Source organism: Pecten maximus, chromosome 9, assembly GCF_902652985.1.
Source record: "Pecten maximus chromosome 9, xPecMax1.1, whole genome shotgun sequence".
Classification (NCBI taxonomy): Eukaryota; Metazoa; Mollusca; class Bivalvia; order Pectinida; family Pectinidae; genus Pecten; species Pecten maximus.
Genome location: NC_047023.1, coordinates 42,756,951 through 42,772,935, shown reverse-complemented (window position 1 = coordinate 42,772,935; position 15,985 = coordinate 42,756,951). Strand labels below are relative to the sequence as shown.

Genomic DNA, 15,985 nt, shown 5'->3' with positions numbered 1-15,985 from the left:
CCCCAGTACTAGTGTAGTATACTGACTATATATACCCCAGTACTAGTGTAGTATACTGACTATATAGACCCCAGTACTAGTGTAGTATACTGACTATATAGACCCCAGTACTAGTGTAGTATACTGACTATATAGACCCCAGTACTAGTGTAGTATACTGACTATATAGACCCCAGTACTAGTGTAGTATACTGACTATATAGACCCCAGTACTAGTGTAGTATACTGACTATATAGACCCCAGTACTAGTGTAGTATACTGACTATATAGACCCCAGTACTAGTGTAGTATACCGACTATATAGACCCCAGTACTAGTGTAGTATACTGACTATATAGACCCCCGTACTAGTGTAGTATACCGACTATATAGACCCCAGTACTAGTGTAGTATACTGACTATATAGACCCCAGTACAAGTGTAGTATACTGACTATATAGACCCCAGTACTAGTGTAGTATACTGACTATATAGACCCAGTACTAGTGTAGTATACCGACAATATAGACCCCAGTACTAGTGTAGTATACTGACTATATAGACCCCAGTACTAGTGTAGTATACCGACTATATAGACCCCAGTACTAGTGTAGTATACTGACTATATAGACCCCAGTACTAGTGTCGTATACTCACTATATAGACCCCAGTACTAGTGTAGTATACTGACTATACAGACCCCTGTAATAGTGTAGTATACTGACTATATAGACCCCAGTACTAGTGTAGTATACTGACTATATATACCCCAGTACAAGTGTAGTATACTGACTATATAGACCCCAGTACTAGTGTAGTATACTCACTATATAGACCCCAGTACTAGTGTAGTATACTGACTATATATACCCCAGTACTAGTGTAGTGTACATGACAATCTGATTATATAGACCCTAGACCTAGTTTGATAAATAACACCAGATCAGAATCATACCTAGCGTTTGGTTGGTTTTTGTTTAACGTCCTATTAACAGCCAGGGCCATTTAAGGGCGTGCCTGGTTTTGGAGGTGGAGGAAAGCCGGAGCACCCGGAGAAAAACCACCGGCCTACGGTCAGTACCTGGAAACTGCCCCACGTTCATTGTAGGTTTCGAACTCGCAACCCAGAGGTGGAGGGCTAGACCTAGAGTCCCATTGGTGAAACTGGAAAAGAAGTTTTAATATTTTTTCAATATTGGGGTCATAGTAGCCATCTTGGATTTCGAATCGACCCGGTAATAAAATTAACGGCACTTGTAAGGACCAACACGACGTCTTTTTTTTTATCAAAACATTCTGGGGTCTCTTGTCTCTTGTTTCATAATACCATATTGCCATGCATGAAATTGGTGTACGTGGGAATCTCCCAAAATTCATTTCAAATTACGTATCTGACAGACATTTTAAGGTTCGCGTTGGCTCAACTTATTCCGAAACAGGAAGTGGGAGTCCCTCAGGGTGGGATCCTTTCCGCAACTCTTTTCGGTCTGAAAATCAACAGTATAACTAAATGTCTCGGTAGGTCAACTGAAGGGTCTCTATTTGTCGATGACTTTTTGATCTGCTTTAGGTCGAAGAACATGCATACGATAGAACGACAATTTCAACAATGTTTAGGCTAACTACAAACATGGGCAGATGAAAACGGCTCCAAATTCTCCAGATCAAAAACTGTCTGCATGCACTTCTGCCAAAAACATTAAATGGTAGCAAAATTCCAGTTGTCGAATAGACCAAATTCCTCGATCTATTTCGAAACTCTCCTTTGTTCCACATATTAAACACCTGAAGGATAAGTGCTCAAAGGCAATGGACATTTTACGCGTACTTTCGCATACTGACTGGGGTGCGGGCCTTGAAATGCTCTTGCGCCTTTATAGGGCATTTTTTCGATCAAAACTCGGCTATCGGTCCATCGTTTATGGATCGGCAAGGAATTCTTACCTGCAAATGTTGGATCCTATCCATAACCAAGGGTTACATCTAGCACTTGGTGCTTTCCGTAGAGGCAAATGAACTATGTCCGAAGGAAAAAACTTGCTCTTCAATATGCCGCCCAATTGAAATCCAACCCGAAAAACCCGGCTTTTGATTTGTTGTCAATCCGCAATACCGAAACATATTCACTCAAAACCAAAAACTCTTACCAACATTTTGCATTACCCGAAGAACACAAATCCTCCTTTCTGGAGTGCATTACAGATTTCCCCGATCAAGTTCAGATATACACTGATGGCTCAAAAGATGGAGAAAAGGTCTCCGCAGCATGCTACATCGATCACCATTGCTCTTCAATCCGCTTACCAGACGGTGCCTCTATTTTCTCTGTGGAAGCATGTGACATCGATTTGGCCCTTGACCATATCGATGAACAACGCATTAGAAAGGCAATCATTTGTTCCGACTCTCTATATGTCCTTCAGAATTTACAATTACGAGATTCAAAAAGTAAACTCATACAAAATCTTGTCTTACGAATATCTCGTATCTGCAAAATGCAAAATACTAACATTACTTTGGATTCCGAGCCATGTCGGAATTAAAGGCAACGAACTTGTTGACCGCCAAGCAAAACATGCTCTAAATCTGCAACAAACAAATATCAAAATACCATATACAGATATATAACCTGTAATTAGTTAAAATTTAAAACATCAACACCAGTTCGGAAGGATCGTAGAGAGAAAATAGTCCTCTCTCGGCTCCGTACCGGGCATACATATCCCTTTGAAACGAGAGGATCCACCCGTGTGTTACGCATGTGATGCTCAATTCACAGTGGAGCATTTTTTAATAGAATGTTCTGATTTCAAGCACATTCGTGATAAATACTTTCGAGTCCCGGATATGAAAACCCTTTTCAGTTCCGTGGATTCGAAAACAATATTTAGCTACTTGAAAGAAATCGATCTATTTTATAGACTTTGATGTCTTTTACGTTACTGTCTTTGACGTTCTATATAAGATCACAAAATTCACATAATCTACTCGTACATATACATATTTTACCAACTTTTTATCATTATGATCTACATATACAATACGGATGCTTTTAAGAATGACAAATTTTATCTGATATTAACGTTAAAAATAAAAAAAAAACGATAGTATATTGTTTGGCCTAAATGACCCAAGTTGTCGATGGGCCGTAAAACATAAACAAACAAACAATTCTCTGGTTTATAGCAGAAACATATATTTCTCCCACGTTATTGGCCCTATAATAACAATGGTCTGTGTAGACTCAGAGTAGTATACTAATCATTATTAATTCTCATGAAATTTGTATGTTAATTATTCTAAAACATTTCTGTATAACATGAACCTGTATAGTCACTACCCACAGAGGCATGTCTAGTCTTATATCAAAAATAGCCATAAATACCTATACATTATATAAGACTAGACATGCCCCTGTGCACTACCGATATGTTGTACAATCTTATGGACGTACAGGTCAGCTTGCTTTACCATACGAAGCGGTCGCCACAAAACTCGGGTAAACAAACTAGTGTATTGATATGAACTGTTAACATACACTGGGTCAGAACTGGGTACAGTTTGATACGAGAAGCTTCTGATAACACCGTATCTTAAGCGGGTACAAACATTGCACAGTTGATTCAACCAGTCAATCATCATGGCCGATTTGTACGGCAACCTGCGAAAACGTCAGACCCGGGATTACGACTTGGAAGAACCGGATATCGTGATAGACAGGTACTGTGGTGTAATCTTACAGAGCTTGAGAACAATGGCGGTTCCCTAATCTCTGAAATAATTATATGTTGTGTTACCCCGCTCTATTTAATCTATAATAAACTTTATTTATTTTACAAAAAATTCGAAACACTCTTGTTGGCTGAAAGCGTGCGTGGGGTCTTATTGTACGACAATGGGAACAGTTTATCACTGTGCCACCCGACCACCTATGACAGTTTATTTTATGTATATATTCATATTGAACGGTCGACTTATTGAGAAAAAAACAATCTAGTCGAACAGGTGACTCCGTATCTTTTACATGCGATCAGAGATTCGAACCCGGGTCGCCGGGAAACCTGTATATGCTGTCAGCCAGAACTGCACGAGAAAGAAGCATCTGAACCGACTTATGATTATAGACATGAGTGATCATCTCACCACCATTCACTTTGTCGTAAAAACTGATTTGCTTTTCCTTGCTAATTTTCTTGATATCTAAACATTTTGGAGAAAACATGGAATTTGAAAAAAAACCCAGCGATTATTTCAAAATAGGGACGAAAAATGTCACAGTTCTATGTAAACGTTTACAATGTGAATCCTATTTTACTTGAGAAACTTTACCTACAAGTAAGCATTATAATATTATAATGGGGGGGGGGGGGGGGGGGGGGGGCATTTTTATTTCACCAATGATTCTTTTTCAAAAAGAACTATTAAGTCATGGATGAAATCACATAACCTTTCTTATAGTGATAGATTGTCACAATTATTATAGATAGTGGGAGAATATAAACATTATCTTACCATGAAAATAAATATAATACAACACATTATGGCCGGTTTTCGTCTTATCATATAAATCACATTACCCCAGAAGGTAGAATTTAAAATACCTATGGAACACTTACATCTCGACATTGGACAATTCCATTATCTACATACTAATCGTTAATGGAAACTTCAGGCGATCTGTCACGTGATTCATTATACTATTCGACCGAGTCAGGTCTCGGAATCGATGAGGTAACGTCCGAACTACCGCTGATCCAGGTCAGGTCTCCGACCCGGAGAGGTACCGTCCGGACTACCGGTGTACCGGGTCAGGTCTCCGACTCTGAGAGGTACCGTCCGGACTACCGTTGTACCGGGTCAGGTCTCCGACTCGGAGAGGTAACGTCCGGACTACCGGTGATCCGGGTCAGGTCTCCGACTCGGAAAGGTAACGTCCGGACTACCGCTGATCCAGGTCAGGTCTCCGACTCTGAGAGGTACCGTCCGGACTACCGGTGTACCGGGTCAGGTCTCCGACTCTGAGAGGTACCGTCCGGACTACCGGTGTACCGGGTCAGGTATCCGACTCGGAGAGGTAACGTCCGGACTACCGGTGATCCGGGTCAGGTCTCCGACTCGGAAAGGTAACGTCCGGACTACCGGTATACCGGGTCAGGTATCCGACTCGGAGAGGTAACGTCCGGACTACCGGTATACCGGGTCAGGTATCCGACTCGGAGAGGTAACGTCCGGACTACCGGTATACCGGGTCAGGTCTCCGACTCGGAGAGGTAACGTCCGGACTACCGGTGTACCGGGTCAGGTCTCCGACTCGGAGAGGTAACGTCCGGACTATCGGTGATCCACGTCAGGTCTCCGACTCGGAGAGGTAACGTCCGGACTACCGGTGATCCGGGTCAGGTATCCGACTCGGAGAGGTAACGTCCGGACTACCGGTGTACCGGGTCAGGCCTCCGACTCGGAGAGGTAACGTCCGGACTACCGGTGATCCGGGTCAGGTGTCCGACTCGGAGAGGTAACGTCCGAACTACTGCTGATCCAGGTCAGGTGTCCGACTCGGAGAGGTAACGTCCGGACTACCGGTGTACCGGGTCAGGTCTCCGACTCGGAGAGGTAACGTCCGGACTACCGGTGATCCGGGTCAGGTATCCGACCCGGAGAGGTAACGTCCGGACTACCGGTATACCGGGTCAGGTATCCGTCTCGGAGAGGTAACGTCCGGACTACCGGTGATCCGGGTCAGGTATCCGTCTCAGAGAGGTAACGTCCGGACTACCGATGATCCGGGTCAGGTATCCGTCTCGGAGAGGTAACGTCCGGACTACCGGTGTATCGGGTCAGGTATCCGACTCGGAGAGGTAACACCCAGACTACCGGTGTACCGGGTCAGGTATCCGTCTCGGAGAGGTAACGTCCGGACTACCGGTGATCCGGGTCAGGTATCCGACTCGGAGAGGTAACGTCCGGACTACCGGTGTACCGGGTCAGGTGTCCGACCCGGAGAGGTAACGCCCGGACTACCGGTGTACCGGGTCAGGTCTCCGACTCGGAGAGGTAACGTCCGGACTACCGGTGATCCGGGTCAGGTCTCCGACTCGGAGAGGTAACGTCCGGACTACTGGTGATCCGGGTCAGTTATCCGACTCGGAGAGGTAACGTCCGGACTACCGGTGTACCGGGTCAGGTATCCGTCTCGGAGAGGTAACGACCGGACTACCGGTGTACCGGGTCAGGTCTCCGACTCGGAGAGGTAACGCCCGGACTACCGGTGATCCAGGTCAGGTATCCGACTCGGAGAGGTAACGTCCGAACTACCGGTGTACCGGGTCAGGTATCCGACTCGGAGAGGTAACGTCAGGACTACCGGTGATCCGGGTCAGTTATCCGACTCGGAGAGGTGACGTCCGGACTACAGGTGATCCGGGTCAGGTATCCGACTCGTAGAGGTAACGTCCGGACTACCGGTGATCCAGGTCAGGTCTCCGACTCGGAGAGGTAACGTCCGGACTACCGCTGATCCAGGTCAGGTCTCCGACTCGGAGAGGTAACGTCAGGACTACCGGTGATCCAGGTCAGGTCTCCGACTCGGAGAGGTAACGTCCGGACTACCAGTGTACCGGGTCAGGTCTCCGACTCGGAGAGGTAACGTCCGGAATACCGGTGATCCGGGTCAGGTATCCGACTCGGAGAGGTAACGTCCGGACTACCGGTGATCCGGGTCAGGTCTCCGACTCGGAGAGGTAACGTCCGGACTACCGGTGTACCGAGTCAGGTATCCGACTCGGAGAGGTAACGTCCGGACTACCGGTGTACCGGGTCAGGTATCCGACTCGGAGAGGTAACGTCCGGACTACCGGTGATCCGGGTCAGGTATCCGACTCGGAGAGGAAACGTCCGAACTACCGATGATCCACGTCAGGTCTCCGACTCGGAGAGGTAACGTCCGAACTACCGGTGATCCAGGTCAGGTCTCCGACTCGGAGAGGTAACGTCCGGACTACCGGTGATCCGGGTCAGGTCTCCGACTCGGAGAGGTTATGTCCGGACTACCGGTGTACCGGGTAAGGTCTCCAACCCGGAGAAGATAACCTCAAACATTTGTAACAAATTTGACAGAGTGGTCACAAAAAGTGATGCCGAGTTCGACGTTGAGAATGATTAACAGTAGTCAAAGAAATAAACAACAGCAGAAACATTTATCTAATTTATCTAATATTCCCAGTATTTCTGAGATCGGCTACTTACAAATGTACCTGTCTCGGTGAGAGAGTACATACAAATCTACTTGTCTCGGTGAGAGAGTACATACAAATGTACTTGTCTCTGTGAGAGAGTACATACAAATCTACTTGTCTCTGTGAGAGAGTACATACAAATGTACTTGTCTCGGTGAGAGAGTACATATAAATGTACCTGTCTCTGTGAGAGAGTACATACAAATGTACTTGTCTCGGTGAGAGAGTACATACAAATGTACTTGTCTCGGTGAGAGAGAACATACAAATGTACTTGTCTCGGTGAGAGAGTACATACAAATGTACTTGTCTCGGTGAGAGAGTACATACAAATCTACTTGTCTCGGTGAGAGAGTACATACAAATGTACCTGTCTCGGTGAGAGAGTACATATAAATGTACCTGTCTCGGTGAGAGAGTACATACAAATCTACTTGTCTCGGTGAGAGAGTACATACAAATGTTCTTGTGTCGGTGAGAGAGTACATATAAATGTACTTGTCTCGGTGAGAGAGTACATACAAATGTACTTGTCTCGGTGAGAGAGTACATACAAATGTTCTTGTGTCGGTGAGAGAGTACATATAAATGTACTTGTCTCGGTGAGAGAGTACATACAAATGTTCTTGTGTCGGTGAGAGAGTACATATAAATGTACTTGTCTCGGTGAGAGAGTACATACAAATCTACTTGTCTCGGTGAGAGAGTACATACAAATGTTCTTGTGTCGGTGAGAGAGTACATATAAATGTACTTGTCTCGGTGAGAGAGTACATACAAATGTACTTGTCTCGGTGAGAGAGTACATATAAATGTACTTGTCTCGGTGAGAGAGAACATACAAATGTACTTGTCTCGGTGAGAGAGTACATACAAATGTACTTGTCTCGGTGAGAGAGTACATACAAATGCACTTGTCTCGGTGAGAGAGTACATACAAATGTACCTGTCTCGGTGAGAGAGTACATACAAATGTACATGTCTCGGTGAGAGAGTACATATAAATGTACTTGTCTCGGTGAGAGAGTACATACAAATGCTCTTGTCTCGGTGAGAGAGTACATACAAATGTACCTGTCCCGGTGAGAGAGTACATACAAATGTACTTGTCTCGGTGAGAGAGTACATACAAATCAGTGATTTTGTATTTTAAAGCGCTCTACTCTCTTCTGTGATACTTGTGGTCCGCAAACCTGAAAATACCTTTCCCTAATTATAACAGATACTCCGCAGTGGAGTTTACTATGTTTAAAACCTTGTGAATGACTTGTTTTTATTTTAAATGGTGTAGAGATGACGTGCCCGCCCGGAAGTCGGACACGTTTCACTGGGATATATGGCTCTTGTTGGCCTTTGAGAATTGGATCTTTGATTTCGGACGTCCGATAGCGGCAGTAAGTTTAGTATCTATGTTTAGGGTTTTCATCATGTAAATAATATTTCATCATTTTATTAATTTAATTGTTTCCTCTTTTATCTGATGTTAATGTTACATGTATTTAGGAGTGAAAGAATCACAACATCAAGTTCTACAACTGTAAACATAGAGTCAAACATCACCTTTGACCCCTTTTTGACCCCTTCTGCACGGGGCGATTTGTTGAATAGGAGCGGGACGTTCATGTAGCACAGACATAATTTTTTTTACAAATATTTTTGTTTTGTTTTTTGGTTTATCGTTGTGTTATCCCTAACACTTACTCACATTTACTATGAGGACGTGTAAGTACATGTTTAACTTGGTATGTCAAGATAAGTAATGAAGTCAAGTTCATTATCTGTCAACAATCAAATCCTACTGAAATTGTATGTGTATACAGTTGACATATATCCTGGGGAAATCTAAATTACATGTCAAGGATAAACTATTAATATTTAATGTTTATACACTGTAATTTATTTCGTATTTTAGTTGTTTGTACCTGTAGAGTGGTTTCCCCTGAGCCAGCCCAGTATCGGCGACTACTTCCATATGGCATACAACGTCATTACACCTTTCTGTATTCTCAAGGTATGTGAATTACAACATGAACAGTCTAATCGAATTGTATCTATCTCTAATTGAATTGAACCTATCTCTAATCCAATTGAACATATCTCTAATTGAATTGTACCTATCTCTAATTGAATTGTAACGGGCCATGCAGGGCCATGTTGTAAACTAGACATTGTCTAAATATGTTACCCTGGTTAAATAAAAGATATTATTATTATTATTATAATTGTACCTATCTCTAATTGAATTCAACCCATCTTTAATTGAATTCTACCTATCTCTAATTGAATTGTACCTATCTCTAATTGAATTCTACCTATCTCTAATTGAATTAAATCTATCTCTAATTGAATTAAACCTATCTTTAATTGAATTGAACCTTTCTTAAATTATTTGAAGATGTGTTCAATTGATTGAATATAATTATCATGTTAATTGGGCGTTCCATAGTTGTCGGCATTGACAACTCCAACAGTGCCGCCTTGTGTTTCCGGTAAAAGTTGGCCTTTGTGTTGTCATTTATCGCGGTTCAGACGATTTGTATAAGTTTCGTCCTCTACCTATGAAACCGGGGGACTTTAGGTTTCCCCCGTCCGTCTGTCAGTCCGTCCACTCAGTTTTCCGCACTTTCTCAGCCATGATTCAAGGTGCATATATGTTGGTGAAAGTTAGTATGTATCTTCAGTATGCTAAACTACAGATCAAGTTCGAGTTTCATGGTGTTTGGGTCAAGGTCATTTTAGCGGGGCCAGTAGGGGGGCACTGTTGCTGTAGCAATACCCAGCATCATTGTTTATTTTTGAAATGTTTTATGGAATGCCGTGATTACCAGGTGTCAATTTTAGGATTTTTGTTCTGTACCTGCATCGTTGTATTTACATTGGGACAAACTTATATTTTACTAACGCGCATCAAGCCATATGTAGTTACCCCAATCACAGCCCCTGTGACCCCAATGTACATCTTAAACGTGAGTTGACATTAGTCGCCTCTTACAGCAGAGGAACAATAGAGTTAGTCAACATTTGTATTTACCGTGTGTTTTCCAATCAGTTTTACGAAAATGACCCTGGTTTTTGCGCAGCTGATTGACCGAAGTTCCAGGAAATTATCGTCGACCTTGACCCATTTATGTGTGATAATCTTCGTCATGGGGAGCAGTATACACCTAGTGGGGGATTCCATCAATCACCGCCTCGTCATCATCGGTTATCAGCTCCACCTGTCGGTCAGGGACAATCCCATCATGCAAACTCTACAGCCAAAGGAACTGGTAAGTAACAGTTACGTCACAATCACCAAGGTAACCAACATGGAATTCAATGGATTTCACACTACTATAATATCGTTATAATATAGATACATTTTACCAGCTACAAACATTGAAAATCAATACTTTCGTAAAATTTGATAAAAGTAATTCTAAAACTGTCGACACTTTTGTATATTTGTGTATATTTGTTCCAGATCGACTCTTTTGAACTATTGTATAATTACGACGAAGTTATCGGGCACCTTATGTGGTAAGTGACGTCACAGATACAAACGATACTTACGCTAAAGATCAATTGCCCAACGTTGAAGAAAATCACCTTTATTTCTGTAATATATTGAAATGTAATATTGTCGGTTATAATAAAAGAACAATGAAAACAGACCACAATAAATATTGAGGTATGCATTTCTCTTTAAATAACTCTTGTTTACCGCGAAAACACTATTTCGTTTTGTAAGTGAAAGTTGTTTCACAATAATTAAATTCATGATATTGACATCAAAAGAAAATACAGAGAGACAATATAAATACACAACAATATCCAGGTTAATATCTCTAAGAATGCATAATATTTTGATCAAAATGATTTAAAATGATGACGCATTCATGGGCTTATCATCCGTAATGCAGTTCAATTTTTGCCGTCTAATTTTTATAAGCGTTTAAAATACTTGGTGGAAAAAACTCGTCATTCTGCCATCTTTACCATTTGACACTTGTAGCCAATATATTTGAGTTGCCTCCCTTATCTACGGACTACAACATCTCGGGAAAACAAATGCTGAAGGTAAAGTACCCCCTTCTCTAGGTCGATATCTTCGGAAGTTTTTCGGAAATCGCCAGGATTGCCGGAACGTTCCCTAATAATGTCGACCAAGACAAGGGGGATAACTTTGCTGATGATTACTGTAAAATTTCCCCAGACGTCGGCCAAGACGTTTAGACCAAGCGTGACTTCCCAGACCTTTTTTTTCAATATTCTGGACCCCAACATCACTTTCGAGTCCTTGAAGGTCGGTCGTGTAATGCATTTTTACTCTTTATATTCGTCAAATATTGTGTCTATTACAAAACGTTTATTTTAGGAATAAAATAAACTCGTTACTTGAATGATCTTATTTAAGCTAACAGTGAACTATATTCGTCTTCGCCTCAGTGGCTAGCCAGTGGTAAGAAATATGCCTACTCCTCTCAGTGACTAACCAGGGTTAACGACATGCCTACTCCTCTCTGTGGCTAGCCAGGGGTAACGACATGCCTACTCCTCTCTGTGACTAGCCAGGGTTAACGACATGCCTACTCCTCTCTGTGACTAGCCAGGGTTAACGACATGCCTACTCCTCTCTGTGACTAGCCAGGGTTAACGACATGCCTACTCCTCTCTGTGACTAGCCAGGGGTAACGACATGCCTACTCCTCCCTGTGACTAACCAGGGGTAACGACATGCCTACTCCTCTCTGTGGCTAGTCAAGGTTAACGACATGCCACTCCTCTCTGTGACTAGCCAGGGGTAACGACATGCCTACTCCTCTCTGTGGCTAGCCAGGGTTAACGACATGCCTACTCCTCTCTGTGGCTAGCCAGGGTTAACGACATGCCTACTCCTCTCTGTGGCTAGTCAAGGGTTAACGACATGCCTACTCCTCTCTGTGACTAACCAGGGGGAACGACATGCCTACTCCTCTCTATTGCTAGTCAAGGGTAACGACATGCCTACTCCTCTCTGTGACTAACCAGGGGGAACGACATGCCTACTCCTCTCTGTGGCTAGTCAAGGGTAACGACATGCCTACTCCTCTCTGTGACTAGTCAAGGGTTAACGACATGCCTACTCCTCTCTGTGGCTAGCCAGGGTTAACGACATGCCTACTCCTCTCTGTGACTAACCAGGGGTAACGACATGCCTACTCCTCTCTGTGACTAACCAGGGGTAACGACATGCCTACTCCTCTCTGTGACTAACCAGGGGTAACGACATGCCTACTCCTCTCTGTGGCTAGTCAAGGGTAACGACATGCCTACTCCTCTCTGTGACTAGTCAAGGGTTAACGACATTCCACTCCTCTCTGTGGCTAACCAGGGGTAACGACATGCCTACTCCTCTCTGTGGCTAGCCAGGGTTAACGACATGCCTACTCCTCTCTGTGACTAACCAGTGGTACCGACATGCCTACTCCTCTCTGTGGCTAGTCAAGGGTTAACGACATGCCTACTCCTCTCTGTGACTAACCAGTGGTACCGACATGCCTACTCCTCTCTGTGACTAACCAGGGTTAACGACATGCCTACTCCTCTCTGTGACTAACCAGGGGGAACGACATGCCTGCTCCTCTCTGTGACTAGCCAGGGGTAACGACATGCCTACTCCTCTCTGTGACTAGCCAGGGGTAACGACATGCCTACTCCTCTCTGTGACTAGCCAGGGGTAACGACATGCCTACTCCTCTCTGTGACTAACCAGGGGTAACGACATGCCTACTCCTCTCTGTGGCTAGTCAAGGGTAACGACATGCCTACTTCTCTCTGTGGCTAGTCAAGGGAAACGACATGCCTACTTCTCTCTGTGGCTAGTCAAGGGGTAACGACATGCCTACTCCTCTCTGTGACTAGCCAGGGGTAACGACATGCCTACTCCTCTCTGTGACTAGCCAGGGGTGGCGACATGCCTACTCCTCTCTGTGACTAACCAGGGTTAACGACATGCCACTCCTCTCTGTGACTAACCAGGGGGAACGACATGCCTACTCCTCTCTGTGACTAACCAGGGGTAACGACATGCCTACTCCTCCCTGTGACTAACCAGGGGTAACGACATGCCTACTCCTCTCTGTGACTAACCAGGGTTAACGACATGCCTACTCCTCTCTGTGACTAACCAGGGGGAACGACATGCCTACTCCTCTCTGTGACTAACCAGGGGTAACGACATGCCTACTCCTCTCTGTGGCTAGTCAAGGGTAACGACATGCCTACTCCTCTCTGTGACTAACCAGTGGTAACGACATGCCTACTCCTCTCTGTACCGAGTAAAGTGTCTCAGCTAGGGAAGGTGAATTGTACTTTGTGTATATTTATTCTGAACATTGTTTTATTTACAGGTACATTCCATTCTTCATATGTTTTTTCCTGTATTTTACTGGCTGTTTCAAAGCCAAACACGAGCACATGAGCGTGAAAACCGGTCCTGCGTGGTGGCTACTGGTGGTCATTAGTGGACTCTACTACTGGTAATCTCGTTTTACAGATATGTTGCCTTATTACTGTTTTCGATGGCTCACTCAAATTTTCGCGGTGTTGTTACTATTTTAAAGAAAACATTATTAAATCATTCTGAGATCATTTAATGTTATAAAGACTATAATTTGATAAGTTTAACTTGAGATTTTAACATTCAAAACCAAATTGTCAGTTTAATTATTTTCAGGGGGTTTTAATTCATTTTTTGTTATTTTTGGGGTAACAATAAAATCTCTCAAATTGATGCAATGAATACGTTGGATATAAAGAAAACAGGGGTAACTTTGGCCCGTTTTATTATTTTCGTGGAAAGTTAATATATATTTGCTTCTAACTTTTGGGAAATTGGCAAAAACAAAACAAAAACAAAACAAACATGGTATGTTTTAATCTGCTGTTTAATTTCGTTTACACCTGTCATGTTAGAAGACGTTATCTTCGTAAATTAACAATAAAATGGTATCCAGACGTCCATACCTTTTCCGAGTATCAATAAATGTAATTATAAAAACTGGATTTTTTTCTATTTGCAGGTATCTCGTTACCGAGGGACAAATCTTCAATGTCTACATACTTACCTATATTGCAATGGTCATCTTCTGGGTGAAGGAAAAGTCGAGAGGACAAATTCTGGACATTAACGGACGATTTCTGTTTCACACATTCACCATAACTCTTGTCTTGGTGACCATTTGGGTTGCTTTGCTTTGGAATGACACGGTGCTGAGGCAAAAATATCCCGGGGTAATTTATGTGCCGGAACCATGGTCATTTTATACCCTTCATTTGAAGGACCAGAAGCCATTACACGAAGTCAAATTTCCGCGATTCTGAGATTGGGATAGATTATATGGATAGATTCTAAGGGGAATATTTTTAGTATTGGTCTTATGACGTTTTATTTTTCCCAGTAAGGATATGAGAATATATATAATATATATATGTGAGATTTTCGATCGAAAACTAACAAATCTATTTCGCTAAACTATATAGTGTTATATAATTGGAATTCGATTCCAGTTTTTGTTTTCTATAATCATATATATAATGTATACCTTTCAACACAAGCAATACCAATTGGATGAAAATGTGTGAAAAGAAGAGTGATTTTGAGAATTTCACAAATACCTCTAAGTCACGTAAAGTAGGATAGTTGTACGTTTACAAAAGTTGATAATTATATTAGATTCAGTCTTATTTTATCTATCAGACTAAAATAGTAAAGGAAAGCAAATTGTATGTCTGTATAAAGTATGATAAGATTTTGTGATACAATATTTCATGATGTTTGCAAAAGTTTATCATTGTGCGGTGTGAATGAGTATGTTTTTAATCGATTGAATAGTATAAATTATTTTTATGGTAATAGACTAAATGTGTTTGAAATAAAGTCATAAAAGCGATTGTCTTCTGATTAATAGATAAATGTACAGTTGTACCAACAGGGAATGCCACGAGCGCATGTTCCGGAAGTATTACTCGATGATTACCCACAATTCATAGCTCTGATACGGCATGTATACCAATAATGTAGACAGTTGTCGTATTTGTCATAACGTTTCTGCAAAAATGTAAATATTTAAAGTTTTGAGACTAAAATTTCGCTGGACAAAATTACGAAATAGGATATCTCATATTTACAAAAATATCACACAGACAAAAACAAAATCGTAATTCTAAATATAAATCGATCAAACAGGGGGAAATATGAACAATAGAGACCAGGTGTTCCAGAAGACTGAACGTCTTCTTCTTCATCGACGACACCCGTCATACAAATCTAGGTCAAATCGACGGCACCCGTCATACATATCTAAGTCAAATCCAGGAAACCCGTCATACAAATCTAGGTCAAATCGAGGACACGTCATACAAATCTAGGTCAAATCGACGACACCCGTCATACAAATCTAGGTCAAATCGAGGAAACCTGTCATGCAAATCTAGGTCAAATCGAGGACACGTCATACAAATCTAGGTCACGACGACACCCGTCATACAAATCTAGGTCAAATCGACGACACCCGTCATACAAATCTAGGTCAAATCGAGGAAACCTGTCATACAAATCTAGGTCAAATCGAGGACACGTCATACAAATCTAGGTCACGACGACACCCGTCATACAAATCTAGGTCACGACGACACCAGTCATACAAATCTAGGTTAAATCGAGGACACACGTCATACAAATCTAGGTCACGATGACACCCGTCATACAAATCTAGGTCAAATCGACGACACCCGTCATAAAAATCTA

General features: G+C 42.6%; 1 protein-coding gene across 1 annotated transcript; it reads left to right on the top strand.

Moving 5' to 3' along the window:
• Positions 1-3,541: 3,541 nt before the first annotated feature.
• On the top strand, positions 3,542-15,129 carry LOC117335170 (ceroid-lipofuscinosis neuronal protein 6-like). The gene is made up of 7 exons (XM_033895130.1): positions 3,542-3,700; positions 8,507-8,609; positions 9,128-9,226; positions 10,296-10,484; positions 10,679-10,734; positions 13,587-13,715; positions 14,259-15,129. The coding sequence occupies exons 1-7, from the start codon at positions 3,621-3,623 to the stop codon at positions 14,557-14,559; spliced, it is 957 nt and encodes a 318-aa protein (XP_033751021.1). The 5' UTR covers positions 3,542-3,620; the 3' UTR covers positions 14,560-15,129.
• The last annotated feature ends 856 nt before the right edge of the window (positions 15,130-15,985 follow it).